Source organism: Idiotropiscis lumnitzeri, chromosome 14 (assembly GCF_059441095.1).
Source record: "Idiotropiscis lumnitzeri isolate Australia: NSW breed Sydney's pygmy pipehorse chromosome 14, RoL_Ilum_1.0, whole genome shotgun sequence".
NCBI lineage: Eukaryota > Metazoa > Chordata > Actinopteri > Syngnathiformes > Syngnathidae > Idiotropiscis > Idiotropiscis lumnitzeri.
Window position 1 is genome coordinate 17706840 of NC_142404.1, and position 24770 is coordinate 17731609.

General features: G+C 43.2%; 1 protein-coding gene across 2 annotated transcripts; it reads right to left on the bottom strand.

Annotated features, from left to right (window-relative positions):
* Positions 1-193: 193 nt before the first annotated feature.
* On the bottom strand, positions 194-24729 carry xpo4 (exportin 4). Of its 2 annotated transcripts, none has more exons than XM_088315508.1 (24): positions 24598-24729; positions 23227-23332; positions 22818-22959; positions 22384-22522; positions 22165-22281; positions 21604-21757; positions 15998-16110; positions 10160-10317; positions 8008-8182; positions 7219-7395; positions 7002-7144; positions 6599-6744; positions 6339-6516; positions 5917-6076; positions 5432-5601; positions 5178-5352; positions 3393-3599; positions 3224-3310; positions 2969-3149; positions 2493-2614; positions 2280-2410; positions 1637-1754; positions 1480-1572; positions 194-1253 (listed from the first exon to the last, which is right to left on the bottom strand). In XM_088315508.1, the coding sequence occupies exons 1-24, from the start codon at positions 24661-24663 to the stop codon at positions 1056-1058; spliced, it is 3456 nt and encodes a 1151-aa protein (XP_088171634.1). In that variant the 5' UTR covers positions 24664-24729; the 3' UTR covers positions 194-1055. The 2 variants fall into 2 exon arrangements, with proteins under 2 accessions (XP_088171634.1, XP_088171635.1); XM_088315509.1 differs by having other exon boundaries at positions 24531-24647.
* Between the last annotated feature and the right edge of the window lie 41 nt (positions 24730-24770).

Below are 24770 nucleotides of genomic sequence, written 5' to 3' on the forward strand. Positions count from 1 at the left end.
GTGCTGACTCGGGAGAGCTTAAAAAATGAGCTTCATCTTTAGTGATACAGATCATTCAATCCTACCACTGAAATTAAAATATCAATAAATCTAATCATAGTATTTGATTCAGTTTCGCCGAAACAATATCTTGGGCAATTATATTCAGGAAAGTGACGATCGAAGGTGCACACGAATAAAGAGAACAGAAGACTTATTACAATACAACTTTATGTACATTTTTAAATGTGGTCAATTCACACAGGTAGGATGGTAAAGCGTCTCTGCTTCTTTTCATGAAGGATGTGTTGCTTTAGAAAAATACTACTCCGAACCCAGCCTATGAACTTCTCTTTTGGACAAGCTGTTTCTTTTTCCGATCTGAAATTCAAGCATACATGTTCACCACCCTCCCGCTGGCGTTTAAAAAACATTTCAGTCTCGATGTGTCGTGATGTTCCTCAAACAGAACTAAAATGGAAAAAGGCCCGTAGGCGGACGCCAGCATGCGCATGCTTTTGCATTCTTGGTGCTCAACAAAACCAGTGCACCTGAATGCAACTGGGCGGCCTTGTTGTTAGGGCAACACATAACGCAAGGCGCGCGCACACACACACACACACACACACACGCATACTGTATAGACATACACACATTCCTTCCTACACACAAGGCACTCTGGGGAGACTTGGGACTAATATATGTGTGTGTGTGCGTATATATACACATGTATATAACACACATACACACACAGTGCACGTGTGTACATTCTCTAAATATAATGGTCCTCCAACAAGTTTAAAAGGCATTCAAAAACTTCACACGGGAAAAAAAAAAAAGAATAAAAATCTTTTTCACCTTCCAATAACACTGTATAGGTGTGTGTGTGTGTGTGTGTGTACTCCGGGAGCTTTGCCTAGGCCTTGCACGTAGCGTCCCAGCCTGTCCGTCTGTCTGCACTGCACTGCACTGCAGTTCAGCGGGTCGCCGTGGTGAGCGTTCGTTCCATGAACACATTCATTGCAGGTGTGGCCTGGCGCGAAAAGGCATGATGTGCGTGTATTTGTCCGCAGTGGCTACTTGACGCAGAGCAGACCACCCACGTTCGCCACAAAGTCATCAAGGCTTTTGAGAAAGGCCATCTTCTGTTTGCGCTCCATGGCCGGCGGCGTACTGCTGGCCGTCAGCGTGTTGAAGGCGGCCACCAGGCGGCTGTAGATGACCGCATCGCGCTGCGATGACAGCAAGGACTCCACCAGATCCGCGTACTCCGCCTGCCGCGTGACATCACAACAAACTCATGTCACTTTACCACACTGGACTTACATTGTACCACAACAAGTCGTCATCCTGAGTTTCACTGTTAAACTAACGATACCATATCAAGATCTTAGAGATATTGTCAGAACTTTTAATCGGAAAACAATACAAGAGCATGATACCGGGGCAGCAATATTTTTATTTATCTCAAGTCAACTTTATAAATGCGTGTCATCTGACCTGGTGCAAACAGACGAGCGTATAAAGCGCTTCTCCCGCAGCCACCGTCATCTCCGTGTTGTGTTTCTGCAGCACCAACATGTCAAACACCAGCTGCAACATACAACACATGTTAGCAAACAGCACGGACACATGGTGTGTGTGTGTGTGTGTGTACCTTGAGGAAGTGTCGTGTGGCCATAAAAAGGGGCGTGTCCTTCTCTTGGCTTTTGGCGCACTGCTCTGCCAATGGTGACAACGCTTCCAAACAGAGCTGACTGATCTCAGAACCCATCCTAAAAACTGGCGTTAAGGATGTCAACTCGAAGAAATAAATAGCACTCAGCAAATAAATGCATTTTTCGTTACTTCTATTTGGATCAGTGACGATAGTGGATGGCTGCTCAAAATTGACCGCGTGTTGATGGCAAAAGCCACGACCAGTCACGACAGTGTATAACTGGTTTAAAGATTCAGCAAAATCAGTCACTACAGTGAATAGTTATTCAAAAAGCGGCTTTCTTTGGGATGCGTAAGTCACTACAGTAGACCGCCACCCAAAAGATTTCTTTAACATGTATCAGTTACTACAGTAGAAAAGCCGTTTTACAACTTTTGTATCAGTCACTAGAGAAGAGGCTGTTTGTCTAGGGAATTACACACTAGCGCAGACTAGAAAACAAGAAAATAAAAACAAAAATGCCCCCCCCCAAAAAAACTTGAAACTACATCTTACTAATGAAGTACTGTTGTGATCAATGCAAATAGAAGCAATCACGTTGTCCTGTAGTGACTGATGCGCTCGCACGTGACGAGGATACGAGGTCATCCCGAGCTCAAGCGAGAACATGAGGCTCTTGAAGAGATCCTCGGGCAACTGCGGGATCTTTTCGGGAAAGATCTCGCAGATGAAGGTGATGAGTTTGTAGTACTGGTTGCACAAAGATGGGAACTGTGGAGAACAGAAAAAGCAAAGACGTCAGGCAAAAAGTTTCTTTACAGAGGCACACTAAAAAAAAAAAATCGTGTCTAACCTTGAGAAGGTCCTGTGACATGAGAGGAAGAACAATGTTGACACCATACAAGACCACGTCTGCGGCAGACACGGGACGACTGGACGCCGGCGTGCCCTGGTCTTGGCTACGGAACACCTCGTCTGGAAGAAAGAGACGCGGCAAACGTGCATCAACGAAACCAGTTTCAACGTCAAAGAAAGGCAAAAATCCATGCACAACTCCCTCAGCAACATGAAATTATATCAGTGACAAGTGCAAGTATGTAAGGGCCTTCAAAAATGCCATGCACAGACTTGTGCTCGTAATGCATTTAATTTTTTAAAGTATATAGAATATTTCTGAGTAAATTTTTATTTTTCTTGAGGGAGGGGTTGAGATTATGGTGTGTAAAAAGGAAAGGGGAAAAAAAACATCAACCCCACACCCACCAAAACTCGATTTTTTAATTTTTTTATTATGATTATTATTTTTTTAAATTAAAAAGAGTGGTGCACCTGTGTCGCTGAAGTCGATGAACTCTTTGGACAGCAAGTTGGTGAGCAGCTCCATAATGAGCAGCAGGTCTTGGTACTGGTCCTCCTCAGCGGCTGCGTCGCTTCGCTTTCTGCTTTGGTTGTTTTTAGAATAAACCTGCAGCAGCGTCAGGCACGCCTCATACAGCTTCATCGACTTGTTCTGCGCACAAGCAACTTGGGCTCATTTCCAGTTGCCGCGTTGATTTCCATTGTGCACGCTCGGCGGTTACCAACCTCTCCAAGGTAGCAGATCTGCTTGTGAGCCACCTCCACAAAGACCTCAATGATGAGGTTGATGGTCTCTGGCGTGTTGCTGTACACCTGAGACGAACATGCATGTAATAAATGACAGGGACTAAACATTTGCAGAGGATCCCGCCCGTCCGCTCGTCGCCGCCCTGACCTCCATGAGTCCGATGCAACTGGACAAGAAGTCCATGAGGAAGGAGAAGAGCGAGGCCACATTGTCGATCTGCGTGGCCTCTGCGATGCCGCACAGGGCCTCCAGCGTGGCCACGATCTCCCGCTTGACCGCCTCCTCTTGGCTGATTTGAGCAAAGTTTTCCTGGTTGATGAGGTTGAGGAAGCGCTGCTGTAGCGGGTGCAGCACCTGAAAGCAAGCAAGCGAGCAAAGGCAAATTGCGTTAGAATTCACAACAATTCGTTTGACAACAGCAACACCATTTAAGAAAGAAAAATACAAATCAAATGTTACAGGTAAGGCAGCAAACAAAAACTGAAAAGTGAATCGTCAGCTTCTTAAAACAATGGCCCAAGTCATATTTTGAACATAAAATACAGACCTTCTCAGGAAAAAAATATAATCCCACCAGAATTTGTTTCAGTTTTTCGTGTTTTATGAAACTTTTTTTATTATTTATTTATTTTGTCATGTATTTATTTATTTATTATTATTAATTTAAAAATGCAAATTAAAAAGAAAAACTGGTGAAAATGATGATGTTATAAAAACTATGAATCAAAAAATACTATTGATAAAATAAAAAAAATGAAAGGATGTTTAAAAATTGCAATAAAAAAATAATATTAAAACAAAATAATTAAAATGACTTTTGAAAAGGTCAAGGTCACGGTTTATTTAAATAGCACATTTAAAAAGAGTAAAAACTGCTCAAAGTTCAAGCTTTTGGAAGGTCTAAAATGTGTGAACACGGAACAACTGAAATCACATTTGAATTATTATTTTTTTTTTAATAAATATGTTTTTATCTCTGACCATATTGATTGAAACGAGCAGATGTCCATCCATATTCATGTGGACACTCAGGTAGAGCAGCACCTGCTTCAGTGCACTCTTTTGTTTCTTCCAAGTATGAAAAGGGAACAGATCATCAACAGGATGTTGCAGACCCATTCATCTTCTTCCCGACGCGGCAGCTGAGGCGGCTGACAGCTGCCGACTCCCCCCGGTAATTACACGTGGCTTTACGCCCCCCCCCCCCTTTTTTTTAAAAAACTACCGGCGGCCGATTAGGACAAAAGACCTCTGAGATGCTGACAAGGATCAAGTTCGCCTCCCTGGGGGGTATTATGGAGCGCATCCGTCAAGGATGCCAGGCTGGACAGGACGAGACTTTAGATGCGCGGAGCGTACTCGCTGTGCTCCCATTGGTTGAATCACAACAACCTCCGGGGAACAAGAGATAAACACAATTCCAACGTCTTTGGGGGTTCAACTATCAATAGGGAGAAGAAATGCTACTTGAGCGTAACATGAGGCCACCCATGATAGAGGCATGTGGGGGATGTGGGTGGGGGGTTGATTTTAGTGTTGAAGTTAAAAAGGCAAAATAAGGATGAATAAGTTTAAAAGGATTCAAAATAATTAATATAAATAAATTTACATGAATAATGGAATAAGGATGAAATAAATAAAACCGATCAAAATAGTAAAGTAAAAGTAAAGTGAAAAATAAATATCAACTATAGAAAATGTGAAAAAATCTTCGAAATAAAATTAAATATTTCTAATAAAAACTGAATAAATGTGTCAATGTGAAAAATCAAGACAATGAACAACAAAAAAATACCAATAAAACAAGAAATATACCACACTACAAATCAAATTAAATATGAAAAATAAAAATATTATAATCCAATTAAAGTATTTAAAGCATGTCTGTAATGAGTAAAAGGTTGTGTTGTGCACACTTTCCGGGTGCGTTACCTCAGCCCAGTACTGCTGCTTGGTGTCCGAATCCATTTGGGCGAAGCCCCCCAGCACCAAAGCCTTCATGAGGGTCCTCTGCACCGAGCTGGACAGCAAGTGCAGCGGCGGACTGCGTCCGGCAAACTGCTTGGCCAGGTTCCACCAGCTCTCGCACTGCACCACCATGTTGGCCCTGCGAGGACGGCCGGGGGAGGTGCCATCATGACAACACCGTCTTTCAACTAAGCCCCCACCACCATCGGCATCCTCACCTCTCCCGCCTCTCCACCAGCGTCACCAAAAGTTCCACCGTGTCGTTGGCCAGCTCGGGCTCCGAGCTCCACACCGACAGGTTGGTGATGACTTTTTCCAGCAGGTAGCCCACGATCCACTGGGCGCCCTCCGTGTCCGAGCCGAACGCCGTGCTGAAGGGGACGCTGACCTGAGGACGAACGAAGAGTTGGTCAAGTGTAAAATGATTCCAATGGTGGTGCCTTGAGATAAGAGTGACCCAACTTAAGAGTTTTCAGACCAATGAGAAAGCTGGTCTTTTTGCTTTCACCTTAATCTTTCTACTTACGCATGAAGATATATATATATAAAGACTACGGTTGACTAAAATGAAGCAGTTCATTTTCTTTTGAAATTGCAGCCTTTGCACAGTCAAGTTACCTGATGCCAGATGTAGCAAAGCAGCCCCAAACATCCCCCAGGCCCTGCGTACAGGCAGGTGCATGCAGGTAATTTGGTGAGTCACCTGCTGGTAGAGCTTCTCGTCCATGAGCAGGTAGGTCTTGGCCCAGCGTCTCAGGAACCAAACGACATCTTTGCCCATCTGAGGACTCAATAGCTGCGTCAAACTGGCTCTGCTGGCCCTGGATTCCACCTCGGAGGTCCTCAGCACGGCCGACAGCAACCTCGCACACACACAACATGTTTTTAAAGTCTACTGTATGGAAAAGAATCATTGGCTTTTCTCCCAATCCTTCTCACTGCCACTCATACGGCGCACCTGGAGAATGGTATGTGTTGGCGCCCGGATGGCTAGTCTGTGTCGTGCATTAATGTATACCTTTTTTCAGAGAATAAAAAAAATAAATTCTGTGTTCCCCTTTCATTGCATCCTGAAGTGCACTGACAACGCTATTCTGATTCTGAATAAGGGTTCGGTCGGACTACCTGATGACCGGGTCGGTGCGGTCGAAGCCCGGGATGGACGAGGCCCTCTCCCCCGGCGAGCCCAGGATCTGCAGCGTGGTGTTCATGTCCACTTCCGTCGAACGCTTGACCGAGAACTCCATCACCTCGGAGGGGATGAGCGGCGTCTCTCCCTGGGGGTCGTCCGCCAGTAGATACCCTGAATGCCGCACGTGGCAAATTTCATCAATAGGAGACTAAGGAGAGATACAGGCTCCGCTTGTGTCGGGGCTCTCGCTGACCTGAGACCAGGATGAGCCAGTGGATGTCCTCGTAAAGGTCGTCCAGTACTTTGCGGTCCACTGACGACAGGTCCGACGAGGACATCAGGTGTTGCTGAGTCCTCTGGAGCTGACCGTGGAGTCGAGTCACACGGTCCTCCAGGAGGCTGACAGAAACAGCGCAACAAACATCACATTTAACTTGAACACATATTTAAAAAACAGGGACAAGGGAAAAAAAAAAAAAAAAAAAAGAAGAAGAAAGGAAAAAAATGGAATGGGCACCATACAAATGGCCTGGCAAGATCGCTGACAGTTTTATGATAATTTGTGAGCTACAGTTCCACGAGATAGCTTCAAGATGTATTCAACAACATCTTGGGAGGTCAGATATTGTCCCATATGCAAAGCCGAGTGTGTTTACCTTGTGAGGAGGGGGATGCAGTGGTCTGAAGCCACCCGGCCCAGCGTCCCAATGCTGGACAGCTGGTCCGAGAACAGCTCTCGGTCATCCTCTTGCAGCTCATTGATCTCCTCTTCTTCGTGGGACGACACACCGTTCACCGACTGATGAACGAGATGAGGGGCGGTTAGGACGGAGCGTGTATCAGGTTATTCAAGCCTCCGGGAGAGAATCTGACCAGGTTGCGGGTGCCGTCGGGTGCGGCCAGGTGACACTGGATGTAGGCGTTGAAGACCTGCACAGCGGGCTGGATGAAGCACCCACGAGGGAAGTGCTCCTCGTCCTGCACCAGCGTCAGCCACGACTCCAGCAGCCTGTCGTAGGCCTCCATGTACACCATGTCGTCCTTGTCCAGCTGGAAAGACGCAAACGCTGGTTTGGAATGATGGTGAACGTGAAATCATGAAGAAGAAACACTCTAACCGGGTGGAGCTGCCTTATTAGCGGTTTTGTCTGATATGGCGAGACATCAAACTTCTGCTCACACACATGGCTAAAACGTTAAAACCTCGGATGTAGTTTATTTGTCTAAAAATGACCTATTAGGGGGCCGCCCAAAAAATAAAAAATAAAAACAAAAGTCAAGTCAAGTCAATTTTATTTGTATAGCCCTTAATCACAGACAGTCTCAAAGGGCTTTACATAGCCACAATCGACATCCCCGATCTTAACCCCCAGGGCGTTGAGTCAAATTGGCAGGGCTGCTGTGTCAGTTCAGGGATGGCTACGAGACTTTTTTTCCCTTTTTGTGGATCTAACCAAGATCGACAAATCTAATAAATTTCATGGTGCTAAAGTAAATTGGCTCGAGGGGATGATTAAAAAAAAGGAGCCCTAAATAGTGCCAAAATTAAATCTAAAATAGCCAAAATAGCCGACTTCCTTAATCTTTTTCAGCATCTCTATTTGAAACATTTGTGAAATTGGCTCCAGGGGATGTATTTTCCAAAAGGCAGCAGTTACTCACCACTTCCTCCAGGGCGGCGCTGCGTCCGAATGAGCAGGTGAGCAGCGTGAGGCAGTTGATGAAGGAAGTGAAGAGCTCGCTGGGCAGCGCTGTCAGCACGCTCCTTGGGAACATGGTGATCAGGTTGAAAATGATGTTTGAGATGCCCACCGCCTCGGAGTCCTCGATCTCGATGCTGGAAAAAAACAAACAAACAAAAGTTCAAACCTGAGAGTAATTATTTCCATTGTTTCCTATGGTTGTGGGGGGAAAAGTGTAAAGAACACAATTTTGTGTAGGGCTAGAACAAGCAGTCAAAATGCTCTAAAATGGCTGTGAATAAAAAACTGACAATGACTGAATTTAGAGCTGAAATAAAGAAAATGTATAATGCATTTTACTAATAGGAGATAAGTTAAATTATTTTTTTAAATGTAAACATTAAAAAAATATATATATTAAGAGCGCACATTAAAATGAAACCAGTTTAAAGAAAAACAAAAAATGTTAAATTCAAAATTGAAAAAAAAAGACATTTAATACCACCAAAACTAAGAAATGTTACTAGTAAGGGCTGAATGAAATGAGATGTTTAAAAAATACCAAAAACTTTAAAAAGAAAAACACACACAACTAACTGTGTTTTGATGTTAGTGTTACGAACTAAAGCTAAAATTAAACATTGAAAAGAGAAAGCAAAAACAAATTAAATAAGAAAACATTGAAAAAACACAAAACAACGAGAGAAATGTTATTATAAAGAGCTAGATTAAATACAAAATGTAAATAGACATTTAAAAAGTACAAAAACAAAGACACCAATGTGTATAAAAAAATCAGCCATTGAAAGTTGGGATTAAAAATGCATTTTTCTAATGTTGTTATGTCAAAAAAGGCATTTTCCAAATAGCTGGCCGGAAATAATCTGATTTATTGGCACGACAGGTCCTGAAGGTGCAGGCTTCTTTGTACAATTGTGACATGTCAATGGTGGTAAACTTTTTTTTTTTACACTTTTAATACTGACCGTTAATATTGCGACCACACTTGTTTGTGCCCACCCGCTGCTACACAATGCTAAGCTTTGTCCTCGTCACCTTGACTAAAAGGCACATGGAAACGTGCCAAGGCGCCTTAAAATGGCCGATTAAAACTATAAATAAGCTCTGAGTCAACACAATGCAGTGGATTGGCGTGTGAAAGTCACTGCGGGGGGAAACTGCGTGAAACTGGGACCACCGCGCAGCTGTGGAAGATTGCCGCGGGCCGCGTCATCCTCAAGCTCGAGTCGGAGGAGCAATTTTCGTGGACGTTTGGGGCTAAAATGGAAAGCTGACCCCAGTTTGGCCTCTCCCTGCACAGTGGAAAACACTTTTATTTTAAATTGAAAAAAAAAAATGTAGAAAATATGTTTCTCCTCTGAGCTATATTATATATAAAAAAAAATGCAAAAAAATAGAAAAACTAAGTAATGACGCTCAGAGCTAAATTTAAAAACAAAAACAAAAAAATCTACATTTTAATGGTTCTCTCTTGTATTTTTTTTTACTTTATAATGAACAGTCTACAACAATTTAGACTTTTCTGCTGCACTAAAAAAAGTGACATTTAGGATCACACATGGCGTGGAGGAGGAGGAAAAAAAAAGGCCAAAGTGTGAGCAGAAGTACTCAATTAGCACAGATCAGCCGTCCAGCTACACTACACATGGTTTTCCGATGAGGCAACTGGAAAAAGAAAAAGAAAAAAAAAAGCTCCAAGAATAGGTGATTGCAGATGGCCAAGCGAGAGAGCGTGGATGTGGAAGGGGGATGAAAGGGGTTCGCTCAATGTCAGCGATTTACACAGCAGTGGGAGACCTCTTTGAATTTAGATGGAAACCTTCCGAGGTCTTAAGACACAACAACACAACACACACATTATCATTTCAGTTGCGGGGTAAAACGGCATTTTTAGACGCAAGAATATTTTTTTTTAACATATGACAGTGAGGAACAAAAGCAAAAGATTTTAAATGGAAAAAGTTGCTGCATGCTTTGAATGCAATCCCCGATTTTTGAATTGGACTTATTTTTCTACTTAAGAGCCACAAGAGAGCATTTGCGACATAGCGTCGTGTTTCTGGCTCATTATTTTTTTCATTTTCTTTGGCTTTCACGAGCTTGCTACTGACCCGTTGATCATGCTGAGCAGGCCCTCCACCAGGTGGGCCAGGTAGGAGATCTGAGCGCTCTCGTCCGGGAAGATGGGCCCGTGCATGGAGGCCAGCTGGGCCAGACACTGCAGCGAGTCCTGGGCCATGTCCGAGTCCTCGCGGATCTTCCTGTGGACCTGGACAAAAATAAATAATTAATTAAATCAACACCTGAGCCAATGCTAAAAATTTATATGGCCAAATGCTCATTCATCCAACATCGGTTGAAAATGAAAGAAGTCCACTCAGGGTTAATGGGTGTCAAAAAAATAGAGTGAATTTCCAGTCCAAGAACTACTTGTCTAGAAGCATACGATAACAAATGTGGAATGCTCAAGCATAAGTGGCAAACGTCCTGTCTCATGACTAAGCGAATGACCCCCAACACACACATTAGGGTACACACGCAAACACCTTCATCCCACGTCGGAAGCAAACTCACTTCTTATTTTGGTACCGCGGCACATTACTGCATGCGTTGAACAGAACCATCAATCCTTCATTGAATTTGTTTTATGCAGACTTTGACCGGATACTCTGATTGGCACGCAACACACCAATGTTTAACTCCAATAGCGACAACGTTTCATTCGTGAGGCATAATGCTGAGCAGAGATGGAAATTATCTGGAAAGTTTCAACAATATTTAGAAAACACAGCCAACATGACACAAAATGTACATTATAGTGTAATATCTGTTATAAGTGAGTATTCAATCTAAGCACGACTGGGAGTATTCCTTTCTAAATATAACAGCATTATCTAACATCAATAACGACACACTTATTTCAGTAGCTACGAGCGAGGCCCGTTTACAACAGAATTTGGAATTCAAAGAGGATGAGCGCTCTCTTTTGACATGGACCTTTATCCAACAACAATGGCAAAACGTTTACAATTTCAGCAATGACTCACATTGCTGCATGCTTTGAACGGGGACTTTTCTTTTGCTGTTGTTCGTTTTGTCATTTTAGGTTCATTTAAAGAACTCCTTTTCGACACGAAAAGGTGTGAAAGAGTGCTTCATGCTTTGAATGGGGAATACGACATTTTCATTCGTTTTGAATGAGACTTTTTGTTATGTGGCATCTTGTGTCCCATTGTCAATTCAGGCTAAATTAAACACAGGCGTCATTTCTTTGAAATTTTCATCAGGCAAAAGCAAGCTGTATTAATTCAACACAGCCAGCATGGATTGAAAAGTAATGAAGAGAATGGCACAAAATGTCCAGCAAGGGTTAATACTTGTTAAAACGTGAGTTTTCAGTCCAAACGCATGCTCAAGCACAATAAAACTTCCTGCCTCACCCTCAGATGACTTGAGGCGCTTAACCCCGCTCTCACTTTCTCACCCAGACACAAACACAGCCGCGGAGATCGTTAAAGCCCGCAGGCAGCCTCAATCAAACCCAGAGTGGAAAAACATCCCGATGAGATCCCGGTCATGGCCACCTCAGCAACATGTGTTTCCAGTGACGCTACGCAGCGCACATCTGGACCTCCGCCACCTCCCCAGCCTTAATGTCCATTGTGCCGGCGCATGGCTCCAACTTCCCGGGTTCCCCTTGACGACTAAGATGCTAACGCGGCGTAGCCGCTGTAGCGCTACACTCCTACCGCTGCTGCTTCCACGATGTGAAGTCATCGGCTGGAGGTTGGAGGGAGGAGGGAGGGAGGGAGGGAGGGAGGGACGGTACAAGGCAGCTGCGCTAGCGAATGATGTGTGTCATACCGCTCATGTCAGACTATTGTTAGCGTTTATGTGCGTGCGTGTGTGTGCGTGTGCGTGTGCGTAATAGAGAGACAGATACCTTCACTAGGAAGCTAACAATGGAATCAATGCACACTAATTAATCAATGAACCGCAAAGACCTGGAAGGGCTGTTTGCGTCGTCGTCAAGGTAACTAATTTCATGATAATGCTGCGTTCACGGACTGTAGGAAATTTACAACTCAGGCCACATCGTAATGTTTCATTGGGAAAGCTCAAATAGACAAATAGAAGCAAACAACAAAAACAAATGACCACAAAGTGTATAGGCGTGAGAATCGTTAATTCGAAAGAAAGTGGCGGACTTTTCGGGCACGGCTCTTGAAACTATTTTTGGGGACTACCCATGACGGACATGCCTTAAGCGTTTAATAATGTTGCTGACTGAAATTTGCTCCAAACAAACTCAATTCTATTATTGCAACTGAAATGTCTGCTTCAAGAAAACTGTAGTGACAATTGACTTGCCTTCCAAATTTCATGTTGCTTTGCAAAAATGAGTTGAGGGGGGGGGATTTTGGAAACCATCCAATTAGATAATTAGCATTAATATTGCATGTCAAAGCAAAACGGTAGACTTCTTTTCAGGCATGGCTTCTTGGAACGTTTTGGTGGATCCACCAATGAAAGACATAATGCGAATAATTTTCATGCTGCTAAGTGAAACTGATTTCATAGCAGGATTTTAAAAAGATTCCGAGCCAGTTTTGGGGCTCACGGGTGTTTAATTTAAACAACATTCGATAGCACAATAGAAGAAGGCGGCTTTTACGATAGGGATAACAAACGGGAGGCTGCTAGTAAAGGAGGAGAGAGTGGGGATGAGGATGCTATTTATAGAAAGAGACAAAGCCTGGCTGGTGTGTGTTCCCCCTGAGGCTCATCTTTCCCATCGTTTGTCTCGCATCAACACTTCGCTTGCAGCCTATTGTCTTTCCATCGCAACACATGCTGACTGACACACTCTTGTTTGACCTTGGAAGATGTGTTGGTACGCCAAAGAAGGGCTTTAAGTGTACTGGAGGTCTTTATTAGGGAAAAGTCCTGATTCATTGATATTGGAGCCAATCACTCAGCAGTCAGTTTCACTAAGTAACATGACATTTGGTAGGCATGCCTGTAATGATTCAACCCACAAAAACGCCCGAAGGCACATGCCTGAAAGGACACAGGAAGCTATTTTGCTTTGAAGCAGATGTTAAGATTTATTTCTGCTTGTGAAAAAAATGGAATTGGACTTGTTTGAAAATTCAGCCTATCCAGGCCAGTTTCACTTAGCAACATGAAACATGAGAGGCTTGTCTAGAATGAAGAGACCACAAAAAAAACTCTCAAGAAGCTATATCTGAAAAGATACAGAAAGACGATTTTTGCTTTGAAGCACACAATTTTGGACAGAATTCTAAAAGTAAAAATACGATTATATTCTATTCTATATTCTATTTTCACTTAGCAACGTGATATTTGATAGACGTATATTATGACCAACAAAAAAAAAAAAGTTTCACAAAGAAGCCTGAAAAAAACACAGGAGGTTTGCCATTTTCTTCCGGAATGAGTCGTTTTATTTTCTGAGCAATTGCTACCAAATTTGACCCACTTATAGGAGACAGATGGGCAAAGCTAAATTGCGAAAGACTTGCGTTTCATCATTGTGTGTGGGCAAAGCTCAAGGACTCGTCACAGCTCTGAAATTGGCTTGGTAGTGCACGAGTGATTCTTGTGAAAATTCCACCCCTTAAGACAGTTTCACCCACCCAAAGTGAAATTTGGTAGGCGTATCTATCATGAGTAGACCCACCAAAGTGTCAAGAAGCCATGCATTACAAGACAGGAGGCTTGCCATTTTTTTTTATGATTCCAGGGAGTCCCTCAAAGATGACCTAAGTCAAGATTTTTGACGGGGGTCAAAGTGCATCCAAATTTGTCGTGGCCTCAGACGTGTGACATCCTTGTAATGAAGACTGGATACTGGTGACAGACGCATTCTTTAGCGAGTTCCACCATGGGAACGGTCAATTATTACAATAAATTGATAATTGATTGTCGGCTGTGCACACAAACAACAGCTCGGAGACATCCATCCATTTTCTGGAGTGAAACAGAACCTCAAGAGGCACAAACATTGCCGAGGGGGTGCGCATGGGGAAAGTCACATGCAAAAAAGTAAATTCGGGGAAATAATACTGCATTCCGTGGAGTGGTTTAGGTTTTTTTTCTTCCTCTCTTTGGCCAAAATCCTCATCGACCCTCTCCAAAAAGCCTAAAGTCTTGAAAGCTCATGTTGTTTTTTTTTTTTCAGCCACATTTTGCAATACTATGGCAAAAACGGAGCACTGCAGCAACATGGAGACTCCGGAGGAGGGCAGTGGGTTAGCAAGTTCATAGACGTTTTGAATGTCAGGCCATTTAACTTCAAATGATGACATCAACGCTGAAACTTTATCCAAGTGGAGACTGAGGGCTGCAAGAAACCTGGACGGGGGCGGCAAAGTGGAGATTTTGGAGTATAATACTGAAGCACTCAGGTCTAAGGTGGAGCATTTTTTTTTTTTTTTAGAAGAAAACAGCAGCAAAGTGGAGACTGCGGAGCAAGTGTTCATTTGAGTCAGCGTGATTAAAAGGGGCCACTGATGTTGGCGCCCATCTTTAATCCTGAAGCTAAATGAGGGCCCCAATTGCGTGTTTTGTGTGTCTCAACACACACAAACACACACCCCTGCTGCTTGTGTAGGCGAGAGACAACAGCAGAGTCCATTAAATTACAGAAACACACAACATGGAGACGCTACACACGCCAATGTTGACATAATCTACCAGGGGCCGACATGACCCCCGACCCAACAAATCACGCATACACGCACACACACGCATGGACAGCTGAGGGAATATACAACAACAAACATTGGAGCTACTAGAAATACCAGAGCAGCAGACGAAGCCGAAACCTGACACAAGTTAGCATAAGTGAGCACTGCCATCATTTTGGACCTTCAGGGTTTTTTTTTTGTTGGGTTGATTAGCAGCATAGCTTGTTAGCTCACTTATTTTCGGGTTTGACTAAGCAGCAGGATTACACTTCTTTAATGATTCTTAATAGATGCCACCTTCAAAAATAAGACAAGCGAAATGTAATTCCTACTTACAGGGTGCTTAGGCAAACACCTAGTCAGCTCTGAATCAGTCCATCGAGCCTGGTTGCGATGAATCATCAGCTCAAACTTATTTCGAAAGATTGACAATAATGGTGAAAAGCAAACCAGATGAATAACAGAACCACAATCAATTCCTACTGCAGCCTGTTTAGGCGGCAACATCTGAGACAGTCTAACCAACCTCTTAACAACAACAATTGAATCAAATGTCACATTATTGACAATAAAGGTGGAAAAAAAACGTCTCGGTAATAAAACCACACTAAATTTCCAGCACAGCACAATGAGCTTGTCCTCTGATGACAGCAGTTAAAAAAAAAATCTTTCAGTTTCAGGTGTCAAACTCAAGGCCCAGTGTAGCCCGCAAAGGCAAATCATGCACGGCTTTACGTTTCTTGCTAAAATACCAAAATTGCAAATTGTCGTCAGTTTTAAAAACGTCTAAACATTGCACGATTTTTTTCATTGTTACCAATCACACCTTGAATATGAATTGAATGGGAATTAAACAACATTTTCCTGGATTCCGATTTTAAAAACTAAAAAAACATCATTTTGTTGTGCATATATAATATGATGATGATTTATATGGGTTCACTGTTCCGAGCCAAACCAAAACTATGATGTGGCCCGCAAGAAAAATTTGTTTGACACCCCTGCTGGAATAGATAACTTTGCGAGCATGGCGGAACAGCACGCGGTACATTTCGATCACAGATTATTTGCCATACAACCTCAGCTGGCACCAAACATTAAATATGGGTGAAAACTTTTGAGACACTTTGACATTCATTTGCACGAGACAGTATGTGCAAAAGTTTCAATTAAGCAGTAGAGGAGATTGTAATGGAAACGAGGAAGAGGAAGAGGATGAGGAAGTGATGTACTCACCGTGAAGAAGAGGTCCATGACTCTGGTGTCCAGCAGCGCCTCCCTCCAGGTCTCGGTGGGCTTGAGTGTGACGTTCTGCGCCGCCTCAAACATGGCGATGTAGTGGCGCCCCAGTGACCCGCTGCCCGTTAAGGCCAACAGCAACATACTGTAGTGCGGTGTGAACACTTCCTTCTCAACTTCACCCGACCCCTCCTCTGCCTCCTCGGGAGACGGGCCCGGCACAAAAGTGCAGAAGGGATCAGCCTCCAGAATCCTTAGACACCGGGACACGCCCCTAACCCTCACTTCTCAGCCAATCTGCTCGCACCCGACTTAACACCCTATCACGTCTACTCATATATATCTATATATATATTTTCTTTCGTTTGCCACAAGCTGGAGATTCTTAAACAGAGGACACAATGTAAACAGGGAACATTAGTGAATTGCGAAAAAAAAAAAAAGGATATACCGTATATAAAATATTTTAATTCATATATTTGGATGATAAATGAATAGATATCTTTTAAAATATTTCAATATTAAAACAAATAGAAGTGGATGGAAGATTGGCGATATATTTTATATATAATTTAAATTAAAAAAAATACTTAATGTGTATTACTTATATTTAAATAATAGAAATGTATTAAAATGATAGTGCCACAATGGCTTAAAATGTGGTGAATATCTAAAAATGATATATTATATAAAATTAATATTTAAATGCTAACCATATTAAATATAACACTACAAATATAAATCCGTTTTGAACATTTTTGAAGCAAAGATGAAAGTCACAGTTGCACCAAATAAATATAAAGTGTCAATCTCCTGTCAATCAAAGTGTCAGTCGTGCTCCCAAACCATTTTGTCAGCCGTCGCCCGTGTTGAGATTCCGCGCGCATCGCTTGACAAACTAGCGAGCGGAGGAATGCGTCATCAAAGCCGAGCGGCGGTCGGCAGAGGGCGGCCGGGTCGCTGGTGCATTCCAGCCGCCGCCGCCCACGCCCCTCGCCGCACCGCACGCCGCAATGCACTTTGGGCCCACAAGTTGGCACCTGTCAAACTCAGAGCACGGAGGTAAAAATAGCCGCGGTGGAGGCGGAGGACCTCGCAGTGAACTTTGGCTAGCAGGGCGGAATGAGGGCCATGGAAAGAAGCGCCGTCCAGGAGAAGACAAGAATGCAATTCGTTTCAGACCAGTCCCCTGAGAGGTAGCGCAGTGGCAACAAGGCCTCGGGAGAGATCAGGAATGATAAGTACATCATGCAGCTGGACCGACATGTTAAATGAAGTCAATGCCACAAATTTCCAGTTTTGGTAGTAGTAATAAAGTTGTAATAAAGGCCAGAAACCCCCACTTTCTACACTGTCCCTAAAAGGCGGGATGCTGTTTTGTATAGCAGCACTGAAAAGGAATGGGGGAGCAACATCGACCCAGCAATTTTCTGGCTTCGGTGATTGCATGAGAACCGGTAAATAGGTGCCTGAAAAATATGCACAAGTGCCCGTAAAAGGATTTTTCAAAATCAACCAGGGAATTTATAAAATAATAGACGTCAAAAAGATGAGAGGCCACTTATGTAATCTCTTCTACATTTCCTGACAAGTCCACATCTTCCTGGGTTTTTCTCATGGTACCTTCTCGATAGGAACGGGACAGACAGGAAATTGGACTGGTGAAGTCAACCCAGCAATTTTCTAGCTCAGGTAACATCTGCCTTGGCTGGGTTCTTTGTCGACAGCACAAGTGGGAAATTGCGCATTGTTTTGGCCTTTTCTTCAACATTTAAATTACTTGTCAAGACACTCCTCCCACTTCTATTCGCCACGAGTTGTATTGTGCCTTATCTATAAATGACTTTCTGCATTCTTGAAGGGCCTTTAAGCTTTGATATACACTTCACAGATTGCAAATTTGTATTCATGAGGACTTACATTTATTGGGGAAATTCCGCAGTCGGGAAAAAATACTTTTTTAAAAATAACCCGCGTACGTGTGGACATAGGCCCAAACACATTCCTTGTGCATGTGTGTGTGTGTGTGTGTGTGTGTGCTGGAAGCATAAGCATCACTTTAAATGAAGCTACCACATACCTCTCCCTTCTTAAAGGACTACACAAAATGGAGAGTGTGTGCGCGCGTGTGCTCACTTATGTGTGTCACGCGCATGTTTGGCGGATGACGAATGTGCGCGAGGGGAGTGACGAGGGCATGTGGCGGCGCTTTGCTGGCTTTTTAAAAGGCATCACCTGCTGCTGTTTCAAGCCTGCAGGCTCCTAATAGCGGCAGTGCCACCTCACTATTACACACAAGTACATGCACACATGCGCGTGCACGCACGCACGCACACACTTAAATGCAGGTCAACAAGTGAAAAGGTCCAAACACACACGCACGCCGTTAACATGTTACGAGGTCCTTCACACGTAAACACAACGACATTAACAGCACAGCGAAGAGGTACAAACAACCCAACACTTGTCCGTGCTTTTTTTTTTTTTTTAAACACTTTGGATTATTTCTAGTCATCATTACAATTTCTATTTTGCAAGGTGGCTGTTTAACATGAATACCTGAAAAAAAAAAAAAAAACACTAATTCTATGAGACGTCTACATCTCTTAAACGTGCACAATCGCATGTCTCTTGCTCTCAAAAAAATTTGTGTGCGTGGATTATTTCTCGTGTTGATTTTTACGGTTCAAGGTAGGCGGTTATCATGAATAACTGTCAGCACGAGCGATCGCGTTAATCGAAAGATGTGAAAATGTTTCTTTTCTGGCAGTTTTCCACCCTTGTAGTCGTGTAACCACGGCGACCAAGAGAGCCCCAAACAAACAGCCGCTAACATTTAGCAAGGCGCTAACGGCCCTGAGACACTCTATACGCGTTGAATATGAAAAGGAGCTAAACGGCGAGCAGCTGAACTTCTTCATTGTGTCCTCATTGCCTCTGCAAATAGCCAACAAACAGATTAGCCGGCTAATCTCCACACGGCCTTGCTGCGTGTGTGCGGCTAACGGATTAGCGAGCTTCTACTGTATCCTCTATTCATTACGCTTGATCCCGGCGGCCGCCTCGCCGTCGCGCGGCGCTATGCTAGGGCGCGTGCTGGGGTTTAAGGGACGCATCCCGCCCTAAATCCCGCCATGTGGAATAACAATCCGGCACCCGTCTCCCGTTGTCGTCGGCTCCCCTAAAGCTTTGTCTCCAATCATACAGCTGTCAGCGGGGGAGGAAGGACAATGTCTTGACAGCAGCGCGAGAATTACCGTATTAACAGTGCTCAACATATTCAGATGCGGATTAGAAAAAGGATTCTTGTTGTTCTGTTCATTTCTGTTGAGGAAGGTGCCGGTTATTAGAGTTAGTGGGAAGGAAAAGGATCACAGTAATTACAGGCCTTAGCGTGTCGTGGACTTTTTTTCCCCGATTAAAACTAGATTATAGTTGTGCCTCGAGATACATATGCCAAAAACTTACATTTTAGACATTCTTTTTCATTATGTCATTACTATACGTTTGCATGAAGAACGATGTTCGAGAACTCTTTTTCTTTTTCTGTCCACGCTAGTTGAAAGGTCATCCTCAGTTTGGACGAAAGCAAATTGAATATTCTCCAGCAGTGCCCCTCCAACTTCCAAGGCTAACACTAATGACAATAGCGGCTACAAGAATAGCTCCCTGTGAGGCCCGATTGGTGGGCGACCTAGCTCAACAGTCGGGGGCGGGGGGCTTCACTACCTGGTAAGTCTGAGAGATCCAAAGTGGGACCGTCACGCTTTAATAGCAAACAAGCGTGCATTCCTGTCTGCTACAAAGCAGATGGCGGGCCGACAGAGAGCAAATATGTGGGCCGCGTGGCGGAGGGACGGTGCGGCGGCTCGATCTGTCACCTGACCGCCTTATTAGAAGCACCGAGTCAAGCCCGGTGGCGAGTGACGCGGTGTGGCGCAGACGCGTGGGGGGAGACACACGACACCCTCCTGGAGCTGAAGCAACCCCGCTTCAGGGAGCGTGGATGGAAATGCCGCCCGTTTGAAGAATCTGGCGGAGGAGGGCGAGGGGTGCATCTACTGATGTTTGAAAGGCGGCGGCTGTCGACAATTACGGCAGAAGCCCCTTGACGCTCAAACGCACACGTGGTGACGCTCATCAGTGTCTTCAGCTCTTATACAAGGGAAGACGTTTACTTGCAAAAAAAAAAATCTCCAGGGTTTCCAGACCGGGATGGAATATTTGAAGCCAATTCTAATATATGGCAGGGTGAAATTCCAGTAAACGATTAACTAAAAAAAATGGTGGGAGGAATAGTCACAATCATGACTGTGGATTATTTCTAGACGCTGTACGCAAGGATGGAGTTCTGATACGAATGATCGCATTGCAGTAACTACGACTGGATACCTAAGCTTGCCGGGGCCTTTTTTTTTTTTTTTACTTTGTGGATTATTGAGTCACCATAATATGTTTGAACTGCTGCCTAAAAAAACACACATGCGGATAACTTTCAAAGTTTGTCTTTAAGAAGACACACACAAATGCATGCGCGCCACGCATACCGAGAGGAGCCTGGAAAAAGGAGGGCAGGGTCTAAGGAATGATGAGCGCACACACATTTGTGGACACTTCTTTGAAAGTGATCCAGATCCCCTCAGATGCCAGGCTGGTTAGGCTTTAGGATTTGTGCTCTCAACATGAGGCCAGCTGCACAGACAACACATGATATTGCATGACAGAGATGGACTACAAAGTCACCTACTTGTATGAATTACTGGCCAATACAAATGCACGTGTGTGTAGTACATGAAAATGAAATGTATAAAAAGCAATGTGTAAGTTTTCTCTTTGTCAGTCGCGCAGATATTATGTATTACAGATAGACAAGGAAATTTTACTTAGTTAGTGGGATGATTTTTTTTTATATAATTAAATTTTTATGCAAAACTTAGAAAGAATATTATCGTTATTATGGCTATTGTTTTCAAAACATATAGAAATGTAAATGCATATTTCCTGTTTGGTTTTGGCTAAAAAAAATATTCATTAACTGATCCCAAAAATATTTTGGGATAAAAGAAAATGAAAGCATGCATTTTATTTCAATTACATCCAAACCAAATATTATGTATTTTTTTTAATTAATTTGAGTGACTTTTGCACTTTTGAGGGGATTTACATTTTCTTACAGTTACTTTTTATTAATGTGGTTTTTTTTCTTTTAACCAAAACATGTAAAATAATTTTTGGGTAAAAAAAAACAAAACAATTCAACAATTTTGCATATTTCCATTGAAAAAAAAATGTTTTTTTGTTAGTTGACTTTTTTTTGCCAATTAATTGTTATTGTTTATCCAGATATAAACAAACAATTTATATGCAAAAATGTTTCTTTTCATCCAGAAACATCAATAAAAAAACAATGGGGATTTTCTTTTCTCTATTTAGATTGTGGCACAATGATATTTCCTAAGACGATATGATCTTCTGGATTTCTGCCCTTCTGTATGGGCGTGAAGACCACCTTGACATGAGTCCCATCCTGATACTTTGCCAAACTCAACTACTCTGACTTAACTGGTGACCTTTCAAAGCAAGCGTTGTGAAGGAAAGGATATGATTGGGCGGCAAGAAGTTCCAACTGAGCACCTGATTGGCCAAGGCCAGGTAGCGTTGGAAAACACACGACATCTGAGCGTTGAGGTTCTCGCGCCGACTGAACTCCTGCAGGACCTCCATTGTCATTGCAAAGATCTGACGAAGACCGTCCTCCTGAAACATGCCACAGTGACATTCACCACGCAGTCACCTACACTGTACAAAAAGCACGTATGCGCTGCAGGAGGAGTACAGTTGCTCCACATGTGTAAATTGCTATCAGACATGCATCACATTGAAACAGATTACTTTTCATTCAAAACAAAACAAAACAAAACAAGACATATTTGAGCCATAAATCCCCAAAATTATGTTTTCTTGGAAGAGATGTAAAAATAAATCCAATGTATTTTCTCCCCAAAACCTTTTTTTAATCATACAATTATTACAATTTTGATTGTTAATTAAGTAATTGTATTTTTTTACTGCTGTGCAGCAATTTGTTTTTGCTGCAGTTTTTTTTTATATTGCTGTGTAAATAAAGTTGTTTTTCAAATTCCTAATGAGGGTGAGGCGCACACCTGAAAGAGGCGTTTGCAGCTTCCGTGGAACTCCATGCTCAGCCCGATGCTGCTGGTCTTGCTGGAGCTGGAAAACTCGCTGAGCAGCGCAGTCAGGATGGAACAAGCCAGCGTTTGCTGCACAGCACAGACAAACGCCGCTAATGTTGTGCTGCCACCTCCTGGCCATCAGCATGTGTGCACTTCATATATATGTGTGTGCGTGTGAGCGTGTGTTACCACGTTGGGGTTCCCGCTGCCGATGAGCTGTCCGACTTCTAGGAAGATACTTTTGCAGCTCACAGTTTTGTCGAGGGTGCCACGCTTGACGATGACGGCCACGGCGAGCAGCATCTGCTCGCGCACGTACTTCTGCAAGCTAAAACGGCAAAGGGATAAGTTTACCTTCAGCTTGTAGTGACTGCCGCTGCATTTTCATTTCCACCTTAAATACAACTATACATCTTTAACATGCTTTTATTTCCACAATGCACATGTCTCTCCTCTCACGTTTCCACCTTCTTGCCACCTACAATACATATTTCTACCTTAAAAAAAACACCCCAACACCTGTATTTCTATCTTTAAAAAAACCTTCAACCTGAATCACACGCCTCCACTTTCATTTCCAGCATAAAAACACAACGGCAACTTAATTTCCAGCGTGTCCTTACTTGGGTCTGTGCAGCACGTAAGTGAGCAGAAACGCTCGGAGGGACTCGATGCTGTTCTTCTCCAGCAGGATCCACTCTCGCACCACCGCCTCCATGATGGCGGTGGCCGCCTGGAACAGAACATAGTCCACCTTGCTGCTCTCTGAAACAAAAGCCGCACATTCGTATTAGGCTGATTTTCATCACACTAACATCATGCATCCCGCCCCCCAAAAATATGTAATTTCCAAAACATTTCAACAAATTTATCTTTAAAAATATGACTTTCTTTGACATAAATATGACTTGTCTTTAGAAATATGACTTAAAAATAACACTTTATATTTGAAAATGTGCCTTTTCATAACCACTCTAAATATTTCTTCCTGAGCCATTTGATAACCAAGTTGCTATTAAGTTAACATCTCACCTAAGATGTGTTTACAAATGGCGAAGGGCGACTTGGACTTCCGGAAGGAGAGGAAGACGTGCTCGGCGTGCTGGCGCTGCTCTGTGCTCACCATGGAAGGCGGAGCCTGAAAGACAAAGAAAAAGACATTAACTATCTTGATGACAAGAAGAAAAGCTAAAAGGTTACCGCAACATGAGAATAAAAGCGGCATATTTAACGAGGGAAAATGACACCATTTTGACAAATAGCCATCAAAATTGTTATACATACAAACACAATTTTTCTTCTTGGAAAATTTTTATCGACCAGAGGAGTCATCAAACTTTCACCATCATCACCAACATTAAAATACAATATTAGCATGATTCATACAACATACCACTTGTGGTACTAGTACCACACTTTGAAAAATCACTCACCTAGTACAGATTACTAAAGACCAACCAATATGGATTTTTTTCTTTAGGCCGATGACAATTTTGGGCAGGAAATTTTTTTTTACTGGTTTATTACAACAGATAAAATAACATTTTTTTCTGCTAAAGGTTTAAATATAATGTAAAAACATTTATATATTTTCCTTCTCAGTTCCCAGAATGCATTGCGTGATGCAATGCATTCAATTAATAAAAAAACATTAATCCTTGTCATGTTTGTGTAGTTGTGTTTGAATAGTTCAACTTTTTGAATAGTTCCATTTTTTAAAATCTATCTATCGCAAAAACATTACTTGCTTGTCAACATGGTTAGCCTGGTGATTATGTGACTAGTTTGAGTTCTAATTGATTTGGGTAGGAGTGTTGGTACATTATCTTTGTGGGATAAACGACTGGGTTTGTGGGCTTCCCATTGCTAAATTGGGGAGCTCCTTGTTTCGGGGTCTGTCGACAGAGCTTGTGAATACAATTCATGGAAGATTCTTGGGTTATCTTTTAGATGCTCCATCGTGGAAGACTGGGAAGTGGGAAGTTATGAGGTTAACCTGCGAGGGCTCCTTGAAACTAAGGGGAACCACTGCACAGTTACCCGGGAATTAAGTGACTTTACTCTTCGGTCTGAGGGGTAAGCATGGTCCTTTTTGGCAGCTAGGAAGCAACTTGGACACGAAACTGGTACCGACACAAAAACGTGGAAGTTTCTTGACCAGCCGGGTATAGCTCGACGGAGTTTAAGGGGAGCAAAAGCCGAATATCCAGGCCAATAATCGAGATTGGAAAAGAGAGGAGCAGCAGCTTGGCCACGCACTGCCGCCGCTCGGCTCCCGCTCAGGTACAAAGTCTCGCCATGAAAAACCGGCAATGGTGAACCCGAGAGAGACTCGCCTCGCCTCAGCGAATTCCGGTTAAGATAGCGTCTCGTCGGCCGCGAGAAAGGCTTGTCACGTCTCACCATTAAAACTTTGGCAGCGCTTTCCAGCTGTGTGATGACTTCTGCCGCACCGAGCGCCGCCATCATGGATGCCGGGCCCTCGAAAATGACGTTTCGCGCAAGGCATTGTGGGTAATGCGATTCCACCACTGAGAACCCTGGCCCCCCTTCCACCCGTCATTCAAATTAGCTTT